Source organism: Notamacropus eugenii, chromosome 2, assembly GCF_028372415.1.
Source record: "Notamacropus eugenii isolate mMacEug1 chromosome 2, mMacEug1.pri_v2, whole genome shotgun sequence".
Classification (NCBI taxonomy): domain Eukaryota; kingdom Metazoa; phylum Chordata; class Mammalia; order Diprotodontia; family Macropodidae; genus Notamacropus; species Notamacropus eugenii.
The window spans coordinates 85,185,708-85,206,354 of record NC_092873.1 but is presented as its reverse complement, the minus strand read 5'-3'; the positions used below and the strand labels follow the sequence as shown (position 1 = coordinate 85,206,354).

Below are 20,647 nucleotides of genomic sequence, written 5' to 3'. Positions count from 1 at the left end.
TCCAGGAAGAGTGGGGGAAATGGGGTAAACGACAACAGCATCCGCCCTACCATCATTGACCCATTTAGAGCCCCAGTGTGGAGGAAGCAGACAGGGAACCCAACACTCTATCTAGGTCAGTCTTCTCTTATGGAGCCTTGGCTCCTTTCGTTCCTCTGAAGAATTAGTTGCCCTGAGAAACATAACATATTTGTTCATCTATAAGCAAAATTGGGGGTAGGGGTAGGGTGGGAAGAAGAAAACTTTGTCCATCTGTAGTTTTCTCTGTATTTTTCTGTTTTACTCCCCATTCTCTTTTCCCCATTATATTCCAAATCCGAGAGACCAGACTGGGCAGAATAGCCTTTGTTGCTCTGGTTTTGATTTCCTCAAGTCTCTTCAGCCTCAGTCCTTGAAGAACAGGAAAGGTAAGGGAAAGCTGAGAGTGCAGGAAACCTAGATTCCTGAAAGGAGTCTGTGGGGGAGGGAAGTTGGGTGACTGGACACCTGACTCCAGTGACTCAGGTAAAAGGGAATGTTGTCCTTCCCCTGCTATCTCAGGCCACAAAATCTGGAAACTTCACCTGAGTTATGGGGAATTACCCTTGACAGCAATTGGAATGCCCAGAACTGGAAATTCCCAATTCTCTAGGTATGATTTCCTTTGTCTGGATCCACTCTCATACAGTGATCATAGGATTTAGAGGTGGAAAAGAAATTAGAAACCTTCGGGTGAAGAAACTGGGGGTGTTCAGCTTGAAGGAAATAAAGGACTTGTGGGGAGGGGAAAGGGATAGGCTAAGAGCTCTTTTCAAGTAACTGAAAGGCTGTTCTATGGAGGAGGGATTGGACTTGTTCTGACTGGCCCCATAGGTCAGAACCAGGAGCAGGGCCAAGTGGGGTAGTTGTAAAAAGGCCATGTATTTTGGCTTGATCTCAGGGAAAACTTTCAAGAACTGTCCAAAAGTGGAACAGGCTCTCTTGAAAGAAGGGACATTCACCCTTTCCAAGGAGAGGTAGATAATGACCCTTTGTCAGGTATGTTCTAGAGATGATTCCTTTTAGTTATGAGCTGGAATGACAGTTGCTATGTGATCTAGTTCAACTCCCTCTTTTTACAGATTAAGAAACTGAGGTATAGAGTTAGTAACAATTTGTCTAAGGTCACATAGTAAGTGTCAGGGATGGGTGTTTGACTCTACTTAATGCTCTCTTCAAGATAGAACGATTCCTCTCTTTGTTAGTAACACTTGGAAAATTCCAGGGAAAGGAGAAAAGTCATTCTGGGGGATCCAGATGCTTTATTTACATTGTGTTGGATGGCAACAGCTGACTCCCAATCACATCATAATCTCTCTCTTTAATATGAGAACTTTCCCAATACATACAGAACCCTATTTCCCCTCTGTCTCTGACATGAGATCCTTCTCTCTCAGCTGAAGAAATTTTGGTTATTGATACTGAAGGAGAAAAGCTGATTTCAGATGAGATGAGGGGAACACAGGAGTGCGGGAGGGGATAAGAAACTTGTTGCATGGGACCTAGGAAAGTATGGGTGGAAGAAATGGAGACTCAGGGAATGAATGAAGTTTTCAAGAAGTTGGTAGTGAAATGGAGGGATGGGATCAATGATCAAGAGTCAAGGTAAGGTTTTTATAGGATTGGGATGACCTGAGCATGTCTGTAGGAGTTTGAAGGAGTCAAGCAGATGGGTACTGAAGGTAGGGGGGACAAGATCAAGGTACAGGTAGGAATATGATCTTTTGGAGAAGATGGAGGAAAGGAGGAGAGGCAAGCAATGATAACTGGAATTTTTGAAGAGTAGTATTGAGGAAGCTCCCATAGGTTGGTCTCAATTGACTTGGTAAAGTAGGAAGCTATCTTTTTCTCTAAGTATCAAGATTAAGGATGCTATTCCAGTCTTTATCTCCGTGAGATCTCCTGGATTCTATGACCTTGGAACATAAGGACTAGAGATGAGGAAGGGATTGTAGAGAAGGGTCTCACATCCTGGGGAGAAGGCAAAGAGGAAGGTTTTCTCACCTCAGAATGAGGCAGAGAGAGGAAATAAAACAACTGAATCATTCAATGCACTGTGATCTCCCAAACATTTCCATCACTTAAAAAATAAGCAATAAATAACAATTGCATCAAATTCCAAATGTTTTCAAAGCAAATTTATTTCTCGCCACTGACAAATAGGGCACTTACAGACACGACTCCCCTGGGGAGCAGAGGTTCAGAGACACAGCGACTCACAGCCACTAAATCAGCAATGTAATAAGATCAGATAATTTTTTTTTAAATAGGAAGATGGGAGGGTGGGCAAGGGGCCAAGATAGGAGCACCCCTTGGTTTGCCTCCATTTTCACAGAAAATACTCCTGAGCTGGGGAAACCTCAACATCTGGGGCCCCCATGAATGCTAACCTCTTTAATAAATATATTCAAGAATAAATAAATAATAAATAAATATACAAATAAATAAATAAATAAACATATTATCTAGACATAAATAACAGAAGCCACCCCAGCGGGCAAACATCAGGGCTCCTGCATTACAATAAATAGAATAGGAATACTGTGGATTTTGATTCATTTCAGCGCCCAGTTCAGATATATACCTCAAGGAGTGTTCTAGAGTAAAGAGGATTCCTTCTTTCAGATTCGGTTTCAAGGGTTGGCCCTTGCTCTGTGTGCTAGGCACTCTACCCTAGATCCTGGGTTCCCAGTTTTGGTCTAGGTTCCAAACTTGTTTCAGAATATGGATTTCTTGGTGGATTTTATGTATTTCTACGATCCTTGATATACAGCCAATTCCACTTTATATTACTACTTGAGCTCTTCTGTTTTTTCAGTGTCCTTTGTCATATTCTGGATTGCCTAGTTCCCAGTCTTTAAACCACTTTTCAGGCCCAGAAAAGGAAGGCACTCAAAGGGCTTGGAGGAAGATTGATAAAGGTGAGAGAGGGATGAGGAAGAACTTGGGGGCAGGGGTATAGCTTCCCTTCTTCTCTCAAAGGGCAATGACTCCAAAATATACCTGGCCAGACTCAGCAAAATCAAGATAATTTGGATAGTTGGTGTCAGCACTGAGCTTATCACCTTTCTCGAGCTGGAAGACACCACCTAGGTAGATTGGCTCATACCAGGGACTGGCTTCCCTAGCTCCTTTTACTGTCTTTTGGCAAGGACTCTTGATGGCAGAGAGGAGGTTAACTTTGCTTTGGTAGGAGAGCGCAACCCGGGAGACAGTGTGAGTGAGGAGCAGGGGTTCATTGGCACAGTCTTCGCCCTTGAAAAGGAGCTGGGAGTAGACCAGGTAGAGTCCAGTGGATGGCACCACCAGCTGGTTGTCTACCAGATCCATGCCGTTGCTCAGGAGGACATTGGCACGCCTCTTCAACCACTGGAGCTTCCCTTCTGCCAGGGGATCAGCTGTAGGAAAAGAGGAAGGAAAAGTTGAGTTCATATGTTTCTTTTGAGTTTCATTTTTCACATTTTATTCCCCAAACTTTGCTCCCTACATCTTACTTCTAAAGTTCAAGGCACTCATGTCATGTCCATATTCATCCCCATGGAATCTTATCCCATGAATTCTTTCAATTCTTTTCATTTAGTTCTTTGAGTTCTAGCCATCTTCTCCACTCTGTCCCTCTTCCTTCCCTCTCAATATTTCTTCCCCCATAGGTTTTGCTTTATTCCCAAAGTTCCATATTAACTTTCAGCCCATCCCCTGATTCCAGGGCCCATGTGACCCCAACGCCAAAGTTTCAGGTTCTTACCTATAACATGAGCTACAGGCTTGTTACTTTCAGTCTGACAAGATCCTGGGATGGGGGAGAAAAGAGAAGGCAGAAATGAAAGTTTAAAACTGAACTTTAGCTCTTTTTTGTTTCCCTTCCCCTCCACCAGAAACCAAAATTCAGGGATGCTTCCTGGCCCCTAAGAACTGTTCCCCATCCTTATTCTCAGCCTCATCCCAGATACATCTCACTTGGAAATCAAGATTTAGGAGATTGGGATCATCAACAGGGGATACTTACTGACTCTCTGGGTCACAGGTTTCATGCCAAGAAAGGCATCTGTGGACGCCTAGAAAAGAAAGAAAGAAAGGAAAAGAGGTCAATGATGAATTATGGACAATGATAGTTAAAGGGGAGAGAGGCTGGAATATATAACTAGGTGCACCTACACATGCCTCTTATAATTCTCATCTCATCTCATATCCCTCATCTCTCTCTCTCCATTATCAATTCCTTCTTTCTCTTTGTTTCTCTAAGTATCTCTCCATTTTATCTCTCCCCTTTCTTCCTTTCTTTCCATCATTCTCTATCTTTCTTTTCCCCATCTCTCTCTTATTGCAATTTCCCCAACCCTCTCTCTCATTATATTTCTCCCTCTCATCTCCTTACCCTCCTTTCTCCATTTGTCCTGGCTCCCCCAATCCCTCTCTGCTCCTGTTTCTATGGCTAAGTATCTGTGAGGCTCTAGAATAAGTTTTCTGTCTCTCACCTCTTCGTTTTGGGGTCCAATAACCCCGAAGTGCAGCAGGCAGAAGAGGAGGGTGGCCCCAGCAAGAAGAAGGAAGAAGGTGAGTATGAGGCAGAGGCAGCGTCCAGGGCCTTGGGGCCCCCTTGCCTTCCTTTGGAGCTCCTCTTCTGCTAACTCCACGTCTCGGATCATGTTCTCTGTGCTCATGGTTCCTGTTTTGTGGAGCTGCTCAGTTTCCAGGGGTGTCGTTTGGTGATGTCCAAATTCGTAGTTCCTTAATGCAGAGGCAAATGGCCCAGGGGACGCAAAGAGAGAGAGTGTGTGTGTGTGAGAGAGAGAGAGTGCCCAGTGGTTTGGGTTTTTTTAAGGGGTGAAAGAATTTCAGAGAGCCTGGAGCAGTCTTTCTCCCTCTCTGATTAGTCCCCTGATGTTCTCTGTAGGGGAGCTTCTGTCAACTGGGTGAGTGAGCAGCTGCCTTTATATGCCCCAAGGGGAGGGTGTGAGGAGGGCGGGCGAGAAGGCACTTCTCGACCAGCGGGCGGAAAACTTCCCTGGTGGAGAAACCCATGAGCTCATCTGGAGGAAGCTGTAGTGGGGGCCCTGTGGACCTTCCCCAAGCTCTCTCAGTTTCTTTCTCCTAATGGGGGTGGGTATTGGAAAGTTGGACTTGAGAAAACCCAAGAGTCCAGGGATATCACTGCCCTTAACTCCAACTAGGAGGGAAGGTGTCCTGAACTGATTCCCAAATCTAATTCCCTAGGCCTCTGGCCCCTTAAATCTTGAGACACCATTCAAGAAAGGCTAGGGTTTAAGTGACGAGTTCAGGGTTTTCAGATTCAGGTGTCAGGAACCCTTAAAGAAGAACAAACTGAGGTCTGGGGAATTGGAGCTTCCTTGAGAAGAGAGGAGAAGGGAGAAAGTTGGAGGTTGGGATCTGAATTTCTGAAAGGAGTAGGGACATACCAAAGAGGGTGAAACCAGGGAGGTCCTTCTTTCATTCTGACCTCTGGACTCCCATCATGAGTTTCATTCTTGGCCTACAGGAATTTTTGGTTCCTCGATGTAGGTCCCCCAAGTCCTCTATGACCCTCTCAAAGCATTCCCATGTCAGAGTGTATATTCAGAAGCCCCCTTTATTCTTTGATATCACTCCCATACATGCACCTTTATCACTCATGTCTTCTAAGTCCCCCGTATCACTGTCAATCTCCCATAACCTTATGTATTTTTCTCCCCAATTGTCCCCATGTTTCATCACATATCTTCCCATTTTGTGTCCCCCTCCACAAAGACCCCATGTTACCCCATCCTTTAAACAGACAGACAGACATCTCAGAGGAAAAATATTTATTAAACATTGCTGAGGGCATAGGTTCAGATAGAGTCCCTAACACTGTGCTGCCCCCATTTTTAAAAACCCTTCTCCTTCTCACCTAAACCACCTCCCTCCCTCATTCCTTTTCTATTTTTTCTCTATTTTGCCTCTGTCTACCTGATATGTTTTCCTATCTTTCTGCCTTTTTAACTCCCTCTTCCCATTCTCAGCTTCTTTATAAATAAATAATTTAATAATCACCATTCATAAATAATTTTCCCCATTCCCTGTCCCAACCAACCTGATACCCATACCACACACTCTTTCTTTCCTTTTCTCTTCCATGGCCAGGTTTAAACTCCACTCAGACTACTAGCCAGTGAACCAAATTACTTTTGTCTGGGTATTTCTGGTTAGACTTGAAATTCTCAGTCCATGATCTGGTAGTGGTTCAGGGGTGGCAATGTGTGGGGTTGCCCTCACCCCAACCCCCATCCTGGGGTGCTTTCAAACCACTCAGAATTCCATCTCTGGAGATTGTGGAGAGGGGAAATACTTGAAAGAAACTGAAGCAATGGTGGAAGCAGGGAGTGGTGGTGTGGACCCTTGAAACTGTAGGAATAGAGGAAAGGGGCATGGTGGTAGGCCGTGAAGCCATTTTCCTCTTTATTTTTGTATTTCTCTATAGTGCAAAGGCCCCAAAAAAGACACTACTAGGGGACTGGAGCAGGTGAGAGACACCATCTGTATAAGTAGACAGCCGATCTCCCTGGGTGAGCAGGAACACAGCTCCTTGGTAGACTGATCTCATCCAGGGTCCCTGGGTCCCTGAGCACACAGACTTTTGGGCACTCAGGAGAGGTACATGAACCTGGTACTTGGAGGAGAAGAGGAGCACTTCATGGCTCAGGTAGAGTAGGGTGGGAGTAATCTCAGAACAGCTGGCTCCTGAGAAGACAACCTGCGAGTAAACGAAGTAGAGGCCACTTGTGGGGACCAACAGGGAGTTGTTGCTTAGAGAGAAGCCATGTCGAAGGAAAGCGTGGTCTGTGTTTGCCCTCCAATGTATAGAATCCTGGACACTGGGATCTCCTGGGGAGAGACACAGAAGTCAGGGAGTGTTATGGGGCTAGAGAGAATAGATGTACGGGTCTCTGAAGGGGGAAAATCTGGGAGCTGGATGCTTGGGTCTATGGGGGAAAGGAGAAGGTGTAACACCAGGTTCTTACCAACAAGGTGGGCAGCTGGTTTGAGGGTTTCTCTTTTGAGACTCTTCTGGCTGAGATGCTGAGCTGTCTGAGGTGGGGCTGGGCTAGATGAGTGGGAGTTATCTGGATTGGGAGCCCCCTGTGAGAGAACATGGTTAAGAAGGTACCAGAGGGCCAAGATTTCTTTCTTGCCCCTTTAAGCTCTTGACCCCCAGGTCATCCCCTGTTCTGAGGCCTCTCACCTGAGCCCCTGGTGGCTGCAGCAAAAGCACCTGGAGGCTCAGCGCCCCCAGGAGGCACAGGACTCCAGATGAGGTCATGGGGAAAACCTAAGGAGAGAGAAAGAGAAAGTGGAGAAGGGGCCAGCATGGAGATGACGGAGTGGGGATGGGTAGGGAATGGAAGAAAGAGGGAAAGGAAATGGGAAATAAGCACAGAGACAGAAACGAGAAGATAGGGAAAACATACTGACATAAAGAAACTGACAGAGATACCAAGACAGACACTGAGACACATGTAGAGAGAAAACAGAAGTACACAGAAAGATTAATGGACAGAAATAAGAAAATGAGACAGAGAAACAAAAACAGGCAGAGAGGAACAGAAAGAGAAGCGGAGACACAGACTGACAAAGAGAAAGTCAGAGACCCAGAAAGAATGCGGTGCAGACCGAGCCCAAAGCAGACCCAGAGAGGTGCAGGTAGAAATAATAGACACAGGAAGCTATGGTGAGGGGATGTGGAATCAGGGGATTTTAAGGGCCGGGGGAATGGCTCAGCGTTCAGCAGTGTCTCAGCCAGGGGCCCCTACCTGCTATGAGCTGGGTTTCCTGGGCCCGGACGCCTGGGTCCCTTTATAGAGGAAGCGGCAGCAGGGCGGGAGGGTTCAGGGCCCTAACCTGGCCGGGGAAGCCCCCGGAGCTTAGAAGAAGGCGCTAACGTTTCTGCCGAAGGCAGGAAAGCTTGAGGCTGAGAAGAAGAACCAAAGGCTGGGGGAAAGGACACCAGGGTTCTGGGAAAAGGGAGTGGGGTTAGGAGGGTTTAGGGGGAAGGTAACATGAATGTGAAGGGGGAGGGGGACTGAATTGGAAGAGCCCCTAGAGATCTTCCAGATCTTTATGTCCTTCATGATCTCTCCACTCTTCCTCCAGTCTATGCCACCTCCATTTTCCTCATTCTCTACTATTTATATCTATTCCACGTGCCATACATACACACACTCCTGGTGTCTCAAGTTACATATTCCCTAGCCCATGTAAAGTCTACCTGTCTCTTGCATATGTTGCCTGAGTCAACAAAGAACAAATTATGTAGCCATGTGTGACAGAGATTCCCTCTTCCAGATTGAGTCTGTATAGAATTGTCTTCTCCTAATCTCACCCCCTCAGGTAGCACAGTTATCTTTTGTGTATTCTATATAAACCTCTTGATCATGCCAACATGCCAGGTAAACTATTGTTAGTCTGAGCAGTGTTCAGCTGACAAGACTTTCCACGCACAAAATTGTCCTTCCATATTCTGAGCTACTACACACATGATAGAAGGTGTATTGGCTAAAATGTACTTCAACTCACTCCCCTACTTTCCCTCTAATAAAATACATACACAAACACACACACTCACATGGTAGCTCACTCTTGTCTCTCAAATCTATCACCATCCCCCTTCCCTTCTATCATTTCCTACTTCTCCCTTCCCCTTTCCTTTTTTTAAATCTGGGCTTGTCTGTCTCTTTATCTCACTATCTTTCTGTCATTTCTGTTTTTTTAAATCTTTTCTTGTGTTCTTGGTCCTTTGTTTTTTTCTTCTGACTCAGTTTTTCTGTCATTGTGGGCAGATAATAGACGGACTGATCCCTGAGAAGAAATGAACACCCTGTCCAAATATCAGTAAGAGACAGAAACGAGATTGAAAGACAGACCAGACTGGAGGGGAAGCCCAAGGTACAGAGAGAAACAGAGGAAAACAAAGACACTGAAGGATGAGAGGTCAGGGAGTTTGGAAAGCCCTGGCAGGTGGAGACTGTGAAGAACTAACTGGAAGAGATTAGGGAGAGATCGAAGACCAGAGAGAGACATAGACAAAGAATGAAGGACCAGGGGTGGGGGAGTTGGGGGTGGGGTGGGCGGGAGACCCTGAGAAAGAGAACAGGAAAGTGAGAAATCAAGAGGGGAAAACCAAGGGATAGAGAAATGTGGATAAACTCAGAGAAGGATTATGAACTCATTTTGAGACTGGAAAAATCAAAGGCTAAGGTAGGGTGCCTGAGACTGGTGTCAAAGACATTGTGACATTCTGCTGGGTTCCCATCAGGAAGGGCAGATCTCGGTTTCAATCTCAGTTTCAGAAATTGAGAAGGATTCAGTTTCTCTCTGTGAAGAGGCAGGTGGTTGGTTGCAAGGCTTCCCTGCGTGTGAAGGGTGATAATGGGGAGAGTTGGCTCTCCCCTAACTTTTAGCTTTATGGGGATATGGAGCAGTGAGGTTTTTGCAAAGAAATTAATGAAATCATTGGAGTCTTCACATAGAAAGAGAAATCAAATAAGACTCTAACCCAACCCTAGCCTAGAACTTAACATTAATCTAGATCAAATCCAATTCCATCTTTAGTTCCAATTCTAACTCAATCCCAACCCTGAGCTTAACCCCAAATCAAAACCAACCATAACCTCACAATGATCTCAAAGCTCACTTTCCAAATTCACTTGGCATTTTATCCTCAATACAAATACAACCTTTAGTCCAACCCTAACTTTAAACCCAAATCTGTACCTCTAACCTGAACTCCCAACACTAATGTTGATCTCATCCCATTAAACCCATTTCTAACCCTACCTATTCATTCAATAAAGGTTTGTTAAAGGTATGGCACAGGCAAGTTCCCATGGGAAATACAAAAATGAATGAGACATAGCTGTCCTCATAATGTTTGGAATTTAGTAAGGGAAATTACATATATCTGAATAATTTTAACATAAGGTTAATATGTGATGTGTCAAATGAAAGGCACAAAGTACTACGGTAATTTAGGGAAAATAATCTGCCTCATCAGTAACCTAATTCTTCTTTTGGTATCTTTCTCCATCTTAGATTTTATTCCATCTCAATTCCAATCCTATCTGTGATCCAGATATTAGCCACTGATTTCTACCTTAACTCTAATTCCAACCTCCATAGTATCCCCAACCTTAGTGTTGACACACAATCCTGCTAGCCTCATTTCTAATATTATTCTTCCTGGTTCAGTCTGACTCCAGTACAATTTCTATTGTAACTCAAATTCCTGGCTTTGATTCTGGAGCTCACAAGGACAGAGTTCACCCCTCCCCATCTCTTAGTTGTTAAGGACCTGAGTCACTAATCAGGGGGATCCCTACCCCCCCAGAACAAGGGCACAGGATGCCTGGGTGCTTGGCCCCAGGGGGTCGGAGGAAGCTAAGGGCCCCTAGGGGACCAGTATTTTTATCGGCCTCAGAAGCAAGACACAGAACCGGAAACTATGTGGTGAGAGAAAGTGAACTTCATCCTCATCTCAGGGGAACCCCCTTCACGGCTGGGGGGCCAGACACTGAGAGTGGGACTTGAGAAGAGTTGAAGAATTGGGGGTGGTGGGGGATACCTGGATATATATTATTTTATATAACATCTGCGAGAGAGGAGGCAATGTGCTTAGAAATAAAGAAAAGGCTCTTCTAGGTGGAAGGGGGAGGGGTTGCCCAGGTACCAGTACTTCCTGTCCCCTCTCTTCACTGTGCTCTCTTATCCAGGGCATAAACCTTACTATTCCCAGTCCTGGGGCTCTTGGCATGCTGTAGAACCATGTAGATGTCAGAAGACATCTCTGGGCTCTATGAGGAACTGGATGCCCATGCTGTCCACAGTTCAAGCAAGCTCCCTTCTAAATCACAGCAATTCCCTCTAAGAACCTTCTTTAACTTCCCAGAGAATCACACTGACCCTTCAAAAGGCTTATGTCCGACACCCCGATCTTGTCTCTTCCAGAAAATCTCATCCATATCACATCCATATCCATATATCCATATTCAAATAACATCCATACTCCCATTCAGTTCAATTAAAACCCAAAAGGCATTTATTAAATACCTATGTGCCAGACACTGCTGCTATGTGCTGGGGATCCAAAGACAAAAAAATCCTCAATCTTTGTTTTTAAAGGTTTTATATTCTACTAGAGTGGAAGTGGGGCAAGGAGGGAAGGAGAACAATATGCACACAGGTAAGAAAACATAGTGTATATAAAATAAATACAGAATCTTTTGAGGGGAGGGACCTTAACAGTTGGAAGGGTCAGGAAAGGTCCTTTGTCAGAGACGGCACTTGAGCTGAGCCTTGGAGGGAGCCAGTTCTTAAAAAGGCATAGGTGAGGAGGGAGAGCATTTTAGACATGGAACATGTATGGGCTTTGTGTAAGGTGCCATGATAGATAACAGAGTTCTGTTTGGGGAAGCAAAGTAGGGCCATTAGTCTTGAAATAGAGTGACTGAGGGGGAAATAATGTGTAATCAGCCTGGAAAGATAGACTGGAGCCAGACTGCTAAGGGTTTTAAATGCTGAACATTTACATTTTATTCCACAGTTTGTTTATCCTGCAGTTTCTTAGGCAGGGAATTGACCTAGTTAGACCTGTGTTTTAGGAATATAAAGTTGGCAGTCATACTGAAGAGGAAAAGAGGCTTCATAAAAGGGAAACAGAGGCAACCATGGAAAAAGACCAGGGCAACAGTCCAGGTGATAAGAGCCTAAACTAGGGTAGATTGGAAGAGGATAAAGATGAGACATGTTATGAAGGTAGAATCAAAAAGATACGGCAACTAATTAGACATCAAGTAAGGTGAATGAAGAGTTAAGGGTAACTGGAGACTTTATGTTCTCTCAGAGACCTCCGTGTTCACTTCCCCCTCCCATTTTATTTTCACAAGTCTCCCCAGAGGCTCTCTCAATTTAATGCTCTATCCCTAACTCTATCTCTGTGGGGCTCCTCCATGCAGATGTGAGCTCTGTATCAAAAATTTAGTTTCTAACATAATGGATAGATGAGCATGTGCACACATTGGCATGAAAACACATCTTCTTCCATTTCCTCTAGCTCCTTCTCTTAGAACTAAAGCAGAGTTTGTGACTTGGGTGGGGAGTGGGCTGAAAGGGAAGCAGTATTGTCTCATCTCCACTCCCACCTCCTGTTTCCTGGAAGCTGGGGTGGGAGGTATGGGGAGGCCAGAGGAGGGAGTAAGGAATGCCCCCCATGGGAATCCCCACCTGGCCTCTAAGCCCCCTTCCCCCTACAGCTTCAACCACTGTTTCCGGGAAGAGGAGATAATAATCTATAAAGTATAGATAAGGCTCATATCGCCCTAGAGATTATAGACCAAGGGAAAAGACCTAATTCTTGGGTCCTTGAGGGGAGCAAAAGCTGGAAATTCAAAAGTCCTGAATTGGGGATGGGGGAATGAGTGAGGCAGGAAAGAATGAGGTGGGAAGAAAGAATTAGGAGAGCCAGAACACTTCCCTGGATACTGAAAGACAGTAGGGGCTAGGTGTGTTCGTGTTATTTACAAAGTTCTGATGTCTGAATTCCTTGAGAAGCCTGGTCTGGACACTCAGTTCCCAGCTGGGAGACTAGGAAGGTTGGGCCCAGTTCTGGGGTGTGGACCTCAGGTTACCCAAGAACAGACAGCCCAGGTTACACAATTTGGCCCTTTCCTCCTCCTTCCCCTGAAGTTATTTTTAGCAACCGAAATTCCACTCCCCCGCAGGGGGCTGCTTCCCTCTCTGTTCTTGGCTCCCCCTAACTCTGTCCTCCTACAATTGCCCCGATGGGTCTCCTAGCTGCCCCCCTCCTCAAATCCCAGTGACTCAGCAAAGGGAAAGCCCTGGGGGTGGGAAGGCAAGGGGGTGGAGGATGTGGTTCTGGGGTGGGGGGGAAGAGACCACAGTTTTGTTCCCTTTTTGCCCTGTTCACATTAAGCCTTTTTCTCCAGCCACAAACAATTGGGTTGAAGAGACTTGGGCACTTGACCTATAAGCGAGGAGGAGAAAGGAAGAGATACGTAAGCTTTGGTGGAGAAAACTAAACCCTCTGGATCTTGATTGGGGGTGGGGTGGGCATTAGCCAGGATGAAGTGATATCAAAGGCCAAGAGTACACCACACGAGTATGGATATCTCTGGCATATGAGAACTGAAGGCTTACTAAGCAGGAGGGAGATGTCATAGGTGATAGAAACCAGTGATGGAAAAAGGCAGAGGAGACATTAGGAATAAGATGGGGAACTATGTTTTATTAGGAAATAAGTGGGAAGAGAAGGGATTTAGTGGTAGCAACCTCCCATGACTGCACCAGCTGAGCTCTGCCTCTAAGCCACAACCGGTCCTCATTCAAGCCTCATCCTTTTCTAAAGTTTCCATTACTCAGCCTCTCTTCCTACACCCAATTTTTCTCTCATTCCAGGTCTTATATTTTGTCCTTATTCCCTGAATCCTGTTATCTGCATTATTGGTATCATGTGTACCCATTCATTGTCTTTTTCCTCTGGGTCACTTTAGGCTTTCTGCATGCCTGTTGAGGGCCTGGGACAGAGCTGTCACAATCTCCATTACTTTTTCCCTTTCCCTAGGTTCAATTTGGGACCCAAATCTCTGAAGAAATCGGTCAGGATGCCACTGGACCTGCTGGACCCTCAAATACTTCCTTAGGGCTCCCCGATCTGTGGGTGGGGGGCCCCTGGCCACCAGAGCTGCTGCCATGGCTTCAGGGTCCCTTCCCCCAAGGGAGGGCCAGGGTATATCTCCAAAATACCAAAATCTTTCCCCTTCCTTTGTGAAGTCTCCCTTGGGCTTTGTCCTATAGGGGTCCCCCCAACAATGCCCTCTGGTTTCCTGACTCTTCTTGGCTCGGCTCTCCCTCAGCTCTTTTTCCTTGGCCTGGGCTCGCTCTTGGAATAGACGACGTTCCTCCTCTTGTTGCTGCCAGCTGCGGCAGGAGGCTGACATAGGTTTTAGATGCTGGGCTCTCTCTGCTGCTTGCTGCTGTCGTCGTTTCTGGGCATGTTCTCGGGCCAGGCGTTCAGTCCAGGCAGAGAAGGATTCAGGCTCTAGAGTATCTACGGTGGCATCCTCATCACCTAAGATGCAATGGGTATATAAAGGGAACAGCTTCTTAAGGAGGGAACAGTAAGAGAAATAATGGGACCAGGAAGAAGGAAGTCAGGAATGAGTTGGGAGGCAAAAGAGATGAGACAGAAAACATGGAAGGGATGAGAACGAATATGGAGCAGCTAAGCAATAAGGGATATGGGAAGTGTGGGAGGTGCAGGAACCTAGAAGACCTTAGTCTGGTGTACCCTTACCTTCAAACCTCCCCAGCATCTCCTGCCACTCATCTTCTAGCTCCTCTTGAAGCTTTTGTCTCCATTTTCTCTCCATGTAAGCCTCTTCCTCTTCCTCCGTTTCTATAGGTGGCTCTGGGGGACTTTCCCAGTCCAGAAGTTCCCCGGGGGTCTCTCCTAGTTTGTTCTTCATCTTCATGGCAGTGGGACATTGTACCATCAGAGGCAGGAAAAAGTCCTTGTAGGCTGTTGGCAGGGGTCACAGGATAAAATTGTTTGCTATGGCTCTCAGATTATAAGAATACCGCCCCTTGCTATCTGGGCTTTGTTACAGCAGCTGTTTAGCCATTTCAATCATGTCTGACTCTTTGTGGCCCCATCTGGGGTTTTCTTGACAAAGATACTGGAATGGTTTGCCATTTCCTTCTCTAGCTCATTTTACAGATGGAGAAACTGAGGCAAACAGGGTTAAATGACTTGCCCAGGGTCACACAACTTACTAGTTGTCTGATGTCAGATTTGAACTTTACAAAGATGAGTCTTCCTGACTTCAGGCCCAGCACTCTATCCACTATTCAACTTAGTTGCCTTATCTGGAGCACCAGAGAAATTATTTAATGGTGAGAGCTCTGGAGAATGAGAAAAATTATCCACTTGGGTACCAATTTTTACTCAGAAGACCACCATCATGGGCCAGATACTAGGCACTGGGGATACAAATAGATCTGGACAGGAACAGAAGGTTGGAAAAATGACTACTATCTTGGAAGGAAACAGAGGAGGAGTGAAATGAATGGATGTAAAAATCCTGAGTGCCATCTTAGTTACATAAGTACATATCCGATAAGTACATACACACAGATATACACAGATTCATAAATGTACATATATGGTGGGTATATATGCCCATCATATATGTGTATGTGCATGTGTGTATACATATCTATATATACACTAATGTGCTGACACACATATATTATATGTTAAGGTTTACAACTACCTTTACATGTTCTCTACTATGAACTTCACAACAACCCTGTAAAGTAGGTAGTATAACTATCATTACTATTCCCACTTTATAGCTGAAGAAATTCATTCCAATGACCAGACAAATATCTTGCATGCCAAGGATCTGGGCTTTCATCTTAGATTCTGAGAGCAGGCTAGTACTGTCTGACACCTTCAAAGCTGTCCTATAAGGGCTGGACTCACCACTAGGACCCTGACGAGCAGCAGCATGCAGAGCAGTATTCCCATGGCAGTCCTGGTGAGTGGGGTCAGCCCCAAGGCGGAGTAGCAGTTGAAGGGCAGGGGCATTCTGGCGGGCACAGGCTCGGTGGAGTGGTGGTGGCTCTCCAGCATCTATATCCAGCTTTGGGTGGCGAAGAAAGAGGGACTGAGCCTTGCTCAGCCTTCCTGTAGACAGATATCTTCGGAAACGGCGCTCACGTTTACGTCGATGAGAGGAAGAACCCATGATGGGCCTTGCTTGGACTGAGAAAAGAGAGAAAATAAGGCAATTAGAACCAGAAGAGAATATAAGCTCCATGCTGTCCCTTTCATTTTCCCTGCTTTCCCATATTCTCTCCCTATTCCCACTTTCGTACATTTCTATCTTCCACTTTAAATCTTTAAATAAAAACTGTCCTCTCTGCAAAGCTTAAGTTTTTCTTGGAGAGCGCTGTTGTAAGTAGCTACGTAATTTTGGAGAGGAGATAAAATTGTTTGGGGGTCCTTTGAGCCAAAATAGTTACAATTTTTTCATTATACTTTTTCATTTTCATTTTATTTTCAGTTTCAAAATCTCTCCCTCTCTTCAGACCCTGTTTTTAACTCATCAAAAAGGCAAGAAATACGATACCCATTACACATATGAAGTCACGCAAAATATATTTCAGCATTAGTTATGTTTAAAAAGTACAATTAAGAAAGGATTTCGAAGAGCAGAAGGATATCGTATTGGTGGCAAATTTTGGGGCATATGAACTTTGTAATTAATCCAGTTTAGAAGCTATCTGTATTTGTGGGTGAGGAGGGCTCAGGCCCTCCTTCACGGGGAGGTGGGTTCGAGGGAGGCACTGCCACTCCAAGAAGCCTTTGCCTGCCATGAGGTGCCCGTCCTGTGCCCTTTGGGGCTGCCCCAGTCTACCAGCTTCGGCGTGGGAACACTGCCCAGCCAGGCAAGGCTCCGGTGTGGAGTCGGACCCTGACACGGTGGCTCGCAAGGGGTCAAACTGGGGTGTCTGCTCTCAGCAAGCTCCCTGGGGTGGGGAAAAATGACATCTCTATTTTCACTAACCTCGAACTGAAATTTAGTCTTTTCTTAAATAATTTAAAAACCTTATTCCGAGAAGGGGACCCTGGCGCCACCAGGTAGCCAGAGAGGGCCGCGACACACACACAAAGTTAAGAGCCCCTGACCTGGCCCAACCCCAATCACGTGACAGAGAAGGAAAACGAGGCACGGGCGGGAAGCCTCGGTCCGCAGCTACTAAGCAGCCCAGTCCAGGAATCTAGGCCCTCGGTCGCTTTGCAGACATCGCCGCAGCCTGGTACACGAGGCCCAGAGCGGCGACACGCGCTCCGTCTGGGAGGGTCGGTGGGGGAAGGTAAAACCTCTTACATCCAGCTAAATTAACTCGGTTCTCCGCCTAGGGCCTGCGCAGCCTGAAGGAAGAAGGGCGGAAGCAAACCGGAAACGAGCAGGGTGGGGGGGCGGATGGCAACGACCGACGAACCTCGCGAGGCACGAGAGGAAGGTTCCGCCGGACGGGAAGGGGCAGGGGCAGGGGCAGGGGGCGGGGCTGTACTCCGTTCGGCGCAAGCGTGAATTGGAGGAGGATGAAGTAAGCGAGCCGCGTGCAGTGATTTCACTACAGACCGCTCTGGGGGGGTGGACTGGGGAGGTCTGGATGGGTGGGACCGAAGAGGAAGGTGGGGACCGGGGAGGGACAGAAAAGTCAGGAGAGATACGGACACCGGGAGAAGGAGGCACAGAAAGAGCTGGCGGGAGGTGGAAGCAGGGGGAAACGTAGAGACAGAAATACAAACCTTGGGGAAAGGGAGAGAGAGAGAGAGAGAGAGAGGGAGGGAGAGAGAGAGAGAGAGAGAGAGAGAGAGGGAGGGAGGGAGGGAGGGAGGGAGGGAGGGAGACAGGGAGAGAGCGCCTCGGCAGAAAGAGTTGTGGAGTTCAAACCCAACCTCAGACACACAGTAATAACCCTAAGAATTTATATGGCGCTTTAAGGTTTGCAGAATGCTTCACAAGTATTTCCTTTTTTATCCTCACATCAACCTTGACAGGTAGAAGCTATTAACCTCATTTTACAGATGGGGAAACTGAGGCCGGCGGCGGTAGAGAGGCAGCCTAGGTGGTGTAGTGCATAGAGTGGTGGAATCAGGAAGACCAGAGCTCATATCCTGCCTCGTACGCCTTGGCCAGTCATTTAACCTCTGTCGGTCTCGGTTTCCTGATCTGTAAAATGGGGGTAACAAAAGTGCTTGTCCCCGGGGTTTTGTGAGGATCAAATGGGATAATATTTGTAATATTAGTAAAGTGCTTAGTGCGATGCCCCACACATAGTGGGCATGTTACTGAAGCGAGTAAATGCTTCTTACTTTTCCATAAGTGACTTGCCCAAGGTCACATACTAGTGCCTTGGGTCAGGTATCTCCAGGTGCAGTAATCTGTTCACACATACTAGCTGTGTGAACCTGGGCAAGTCATGTAATTTCTCTGTACCTGTTTCCTCACCTGCTGGGGTTGTAAGGATAAAATGAGACTATTTGAAATGCTGGCTATTAGGGAGTGGAGTTTCTGCCACTTAAGAAAAAACCAGATTGTCTATCTTCATTTCCAGTCATGACCTCTGCCTCCCAGTTCTGTTCTTTGACCTTTATTTCTTTCATGGTCATGGCCACCAATCTCCATTACGGCCTCTTTTACCTTCCACAGAAGCTCCCACCCACCAAGTTCTAGAACTGGAGACATGGGTAAGATAGAGGGGGAGACACTGGCAGGCAATGATCTGGTCTCTGTTGCCCTCAGGTGATCTCAGGTGGTACTACAAGAGCAAGGGAATGGGATGGAGGGGAGAGAAGGAATGAAAGCCTGAATTGGGAGGAAGTGCGAACTGAAAGCAGGAGGACGCTAAGACCCAACGGAGGGAAGGAGGAATAGCTGGATTAGGTGAGGGTGGGGGTGGAGGTGGTGGCTCTAAGCTGGTACCTCTGGTAGCATCACTGCTCACAAACAGAGATGGCCAGTCAATCCCAGGGCATCCAGCAGCTGCTGCAGGCTGAGAAGAGAGCGGCTGAAAAGGTGGCAGATGCCCGAAAGAGTGAGAGCCTTGGTGGGGAACAGGGCTTTAGGAATGGACATTTAGATTACTGAAAGGAGTTGCTTTTTGGGGCATCGGTATATGAGATGGAGTTAGGCCTAAGGGTTTCTTTGGAGAGATGTTGTAGGGATTGGGCCATCAGGGTGATCATGAAGGACTTTTGGTTGAAAGAGCCTTTAACTACCTTTCTGGGGATGTTCTTCCCTTCTTTCACTCCAGGGAAGGCTCGGCGTCTGAAGCAGGCCAAGGAAGAGGCTCAGATGGAGGTAGAGCAGTACCGTAGGGAGCGAGAGCAGGAGTTCCAGAGCAAGCAGCAAGCGGTAAGATTTGGGGTGGATTGTGGATTGAGAGAATCAGGTAACATTGGGGGTGTATAGCATTTTCAAATATTTTTGTGAGGTGAAGAGAAACCTGAGGGGAGGGGGGCTCCAAGGGAAGCACAGAACGTATGAGGCAGTGTTTAGGCTTTTTACGTTCATTGTGGAGGATGGGAAACGCAGAATCCTTCTGGCCCAGGTGATAATGTTGGAGTTGATGGGGAATTCAGTTTCTGGATTATTATGGGGTGAAGTCTTAATGAAGATTGTGTTTCTGTTACCAGAACAGCTCTTATAGAATTCCCATAGTCTTTACATAAGAATTCAGGGGAAGGGGTAATATCCACATTTGGTCTTTTTTTTCTTGAACTTTCTGTCTCTTCCTGTGGCAACCTCACACTCTGGGACCCTTCTCTTTATCTCTTTCCTATTTCTTTCCCCAATGCCCCCACCCATATTACCCGTCCCCCCCCAACCCAGGCCATGGGCTCCCAGGGGAACTTGTCAGCTGAGGTGGAGCAGGCAACTCGGCGCCAGGTACAGGGCATGCAGAGCTCTCAGCAGCGCAGCCGTGAGCGTGTCCTCGCTCAACTCCTTGGCATGGTCTGTGACATCAGGCCCCAGATTCATCCCAACTACCGGATTGCTGCCTAGGGACTCTATACCACTCACCTCCCTCCTCCCCAGAACCTCACACCTTGTTCTCCAGCCATATCCCTTTTCTCGCATCAGTCCCCCAGAAATTCAAGGAGTCACTCTTTAACTCTCCCATATAGAACTATAAATCTTTAGCTTCATAACTCCTGCCAGGACCTTTTAAGTGCCCTGAGAATGATGCCTCTTCCACTCAGAATCTAAATCTACCTTCTGGTAATCTTAAAACGTTGACCTTGATAGCTGGCCTTTAGACATTTTAAAAGCTCGGTGGAGAAGTTACTTGATTTTTTCATATGTAAAATGGAGACAACAATTGTACTAATTTATAAGGTTCTGGTGAGGATTAAATGAGATAACTTTTGTAAAGTGTTTAGCAAACCTTAGAATACTAAAGGCTAGCTTTGTTTTTAATAAAATTTCTCCCAGATAGGTCAAAATCTCTCCCCAATTGATTTCATTTAAATAGCCCTAGTAGCCTTTTGATTCAAATGACTCCTTCAAGTGTGTAGATTTCCGTGCATGTCATTCCTGTGACCAGTGATGAAACCAGCTGACCTCCATCATCCTATTAATCTTATTATGGCTCCAAGAATTTCTTTTCCCTCCTACTCTTTCCTTTTCTGTCTCTATCTCCATCATTCCCTTTACTTCTCCATTTTCTCTTCTCTTTCTCCTATTCCTCAGAATGTCTTGGAGAGACCTGTCAGGCTCTTACCATTGCTTGTCTTAGCTATAAGAGAAACATCCTGTATTCTATGTAATGCTATTATGGGAGTGTCCCCCATCCTTTTCCATTCTCCTCTTACACCCAATTTCCTGTTGTTCTTTTCAGCTGTAAAATGAAACCAATGCAAATGTCAATAAAATATGTTGTGAAAAACTACTAAGAGTTCTTTTTTGTAGAATTTCCCCCAGAATACCCCATATTTCATTCCCCCTCACCGTTATTTAGTTTAGTTTAGGACAAATAATGGAAGTCTTAAGATTTAGGGAAA

The 20,647-nt window shown here is 46.1% G+C and overlaps 4 protein-coding genes across 12 annotated transcripts; 1 reads left to right on the top strand and 3 right to left on the bottom strand.

The window, feature by feature from the left end:
- Positions 1–2,141: 2,141 nt before the first annotated feature.
- Positions 2,142–4,925, bottom strand: TNF (tumor necrosis factor). 2 transcript variants are annotated; one of them, XM_072637546.1, is made up of 4 exons: positions 4,494–4,925; positions 4,025–4,073; positions 3,764–3,808; positions 2,142–3,416 (listed from the first exon to the last, which is right to left on the bottom strand). In XM_072637546.1, exons 1-4 carry the CDS (start codon positions 4,677–4,679, stop codon positions 2,995–2,997), a joined length of 702 nt encoding a protein of 233 aa, XP_072493647.1. In that variant the 5' UTR covers positions 4,680–4,925; the 3' UTR covers positions 2,142–2,994. The 2 variants fall into 2 exon arrangements, with proteins under 2 accessions (XP_072493647.1, XP_072493648.1); XM_072637547.1 differs by lacking the exon at positions 4,025–4,073 and having other exon boundaries at positions 2,866–3,416; positions 3,764–3,857; positions 4,494–4,790.
- Positions 4,926–5,804: 879 nt separating this feature from the next.
- LTA (lymphotoxin alpha) lies at positions 5,805–7,649 on the bottom strand. The gene is made up of 3 exons (XM_072637531.1): positions 7,238–7,649; positions 7,017–7,134; positions 5,805–6,879 (listed from the first exon to the last, which is right to left on the bottom strand). The coding sequence occupies exons 1-3, from the start codon at positions 7,313–7,315 to the stop codon at positions 6,470–6,472; spliced, it is 606 nt and encodes a 201-aa protein (XP_072493632.1). The 5' UTR covers positions 7,316–7,649; the 3' UTR covers positions 5,805–6,469.
- Positions 7,650–13,271: 5,622 nt separating this feature from the next.
- Positions 13,272–17,140, bottom strand: NFKBIL1 (NFKB inhibitor like 1). Of its 4 annotated transcripts, none has more exons than XM_072637507.1 (4): positions 16,962–17,140; positions 15,551–15,832; positions 14,360–14,584; positions 13,272–14,134 (listed from the first exon to the last, which is right to left on the bottom strand). In XM_072637507.1, exons 2-4 carry the CDS (start codon positions 15,813–15,815, stop codon positions 13,548–13,550), a joined length of 1,077 nt encoding a protein of 358 aa, XP_072493608.1. In that variant the 5' UTR covers positions 15,816–15,832; positions 16,962–17,140; the 3' UTR covers positions 13,272–13,547. The 4 variants fall into 4 exon arrangements, with proteins under 4 accessions (XP_072493608.1, XP_072493606.1, XP_072493607.1 ...); XM_072637505.1 differs by having other exon boundaries at positions 16,760–17,065; XM_072637506.1 differs by lacking the exon at positions 16,962–17,140 and adding an exon at positions 16,638–16,787.
- Positions 16,826–20,535, top strand: ATP6V1G2 (ATPase H+ transporting V1 subunit G2). Of its 5 annotated transcripts, XM_072637563.1 has the most exons (4): positions 17,292–17,351; positions 18,387–18,527; positions 18,898–18,998; positions 19,476–20,535. In XM_072637563.1, exons 3-4 carry the CDS (start codon positions 18,939–18,941, stop codon positions 19,647–19,649), a joined length of 234 nt encoding a protein of 77 aa, XP_072493664.1. In that variant the 5' UTR covers positions 17,292–17,351; positions 18,387–18,527; positions 18,898–18,938; the 3' UTR covers positions 19,650–20,535. The 5 variants fall into 5 exon arrangements, with proteins under 5 accessions (XP_072493666.1, XP_072493665.1, XP_072493664.1 ...); XM_072637565.1 differs by lacking the exons at positions 17,292–17,351; positions 18,387–18,527 and adding an exon at positions 16,826–16,947; XM_072637564.1 differs by lacking the exons at positions 17,292–17,351; positions 18,387–18,527 and adding an exon at positions 17,131–17,184.
- The last annotated feature ends 112 nt before the right edge of the window (positions 20,536–20,647 follow it).

What these genes read in the sequence shown, in the direction of transcription:
- ATP6V1G2 (XM_072637561.1), top strand. Translation starts at nt 18,597, where the DNA reads ATGGCCAGTCAATCCCAGGGCATCCAGCAGCTGCTGCAGGCTGAGAAG. An exon ending in GGTGGCAGATGCCCGAAAGA is followed by an intron (nt 18,679 to 18,897) that starts GTGAGAGCCTTG and finishes CTTTCACTCCAG; the next exon opens with GGAAGGCTCGGCGTCTGAAG. An exon ending in TCCAGAGCAAGCAGCAAGCG is followed by an intron (nt 18,999 to 19,475) that starts GTAAGATTTGGG and finishes CCCCCAACCCAG; the next exon opens with GCCATGGGCTCCCAGGGGAA.
- NFKBIL1 (XM_072637507.1), bottom strand. Translation starts at nt 15,815, where the DNA reads ATGGGTTCTTCCTCTCATCGACGTAAACGTGAGCGCCGTTTCCGAAGA. An exon ending in TGCTCGTCAGGGTCCTAGTG is followed by an intron (nt 14,585 to 15,550) that starts GTGAGTCCAGCC and finishes CCCTGCCAACAG; the next exon opens with CCTACAAGGACTTTTTCCTG. An exon ending in GATGCTGGGGAGGTTTGAAG is followed by an intron (nt 14,135 to 14,359) that starts GTAAGGGTACAC and finishes ATTGCATCTTAG; the next exon opens with GTGATGAGGATGCCACCGTA.
- TNF (XM_072637546.1), bottom strand. Translation starts at nt 4,679, where the DNA reads ATGAGCACAGAGAACATGATCCGAGACGTGGAGTTAGCAGAAGAGGAG. An exon ending in TTGGACCCCAAAACGAAGAG is followed by an intron (nt 4,074 to 4,493) that starts GTGAGAGACAGA and finishes TTTCTTTTCTAG; the next exon opens with GCGTCCACAGATGCCTTTCT. An exon ending in ACCTGTGACCCAGAGAGTCA is followed by an intron (nt 3,809 to 4,024) that starts GTAAGTATCCCC and finishes CCCCCATCCCAG; the next exon opens with GATCTTGTCAGACTGAAAGT.
- LTA (XM_072637531.1), bottom strand. Translation starts at nt 7,315, where the DNA reads ATGACCTCATCTGGAGTCCTGTGCCTCCTGGGGGCGCTGAGCCTCCAG. An exon ending in TGCAGCCACCAGGGGCTCAG is followed by an intron (nt 7,135 to 7,237) that starts GTGAGAGGCCTC and finishes GTTCTCTCACAG; the next exon opens with GGGGCTCCCAATCCAGATAA. An exon ending in ACCAGCTGCCCACCTTGTTG is followed by an intron (nt 6,880 to 7,016) that starts GTAAGAACCTGG and finishes GTCTCTCCCCAG; the next exon opens with GAGATCCCAGTGTCCAGGAT.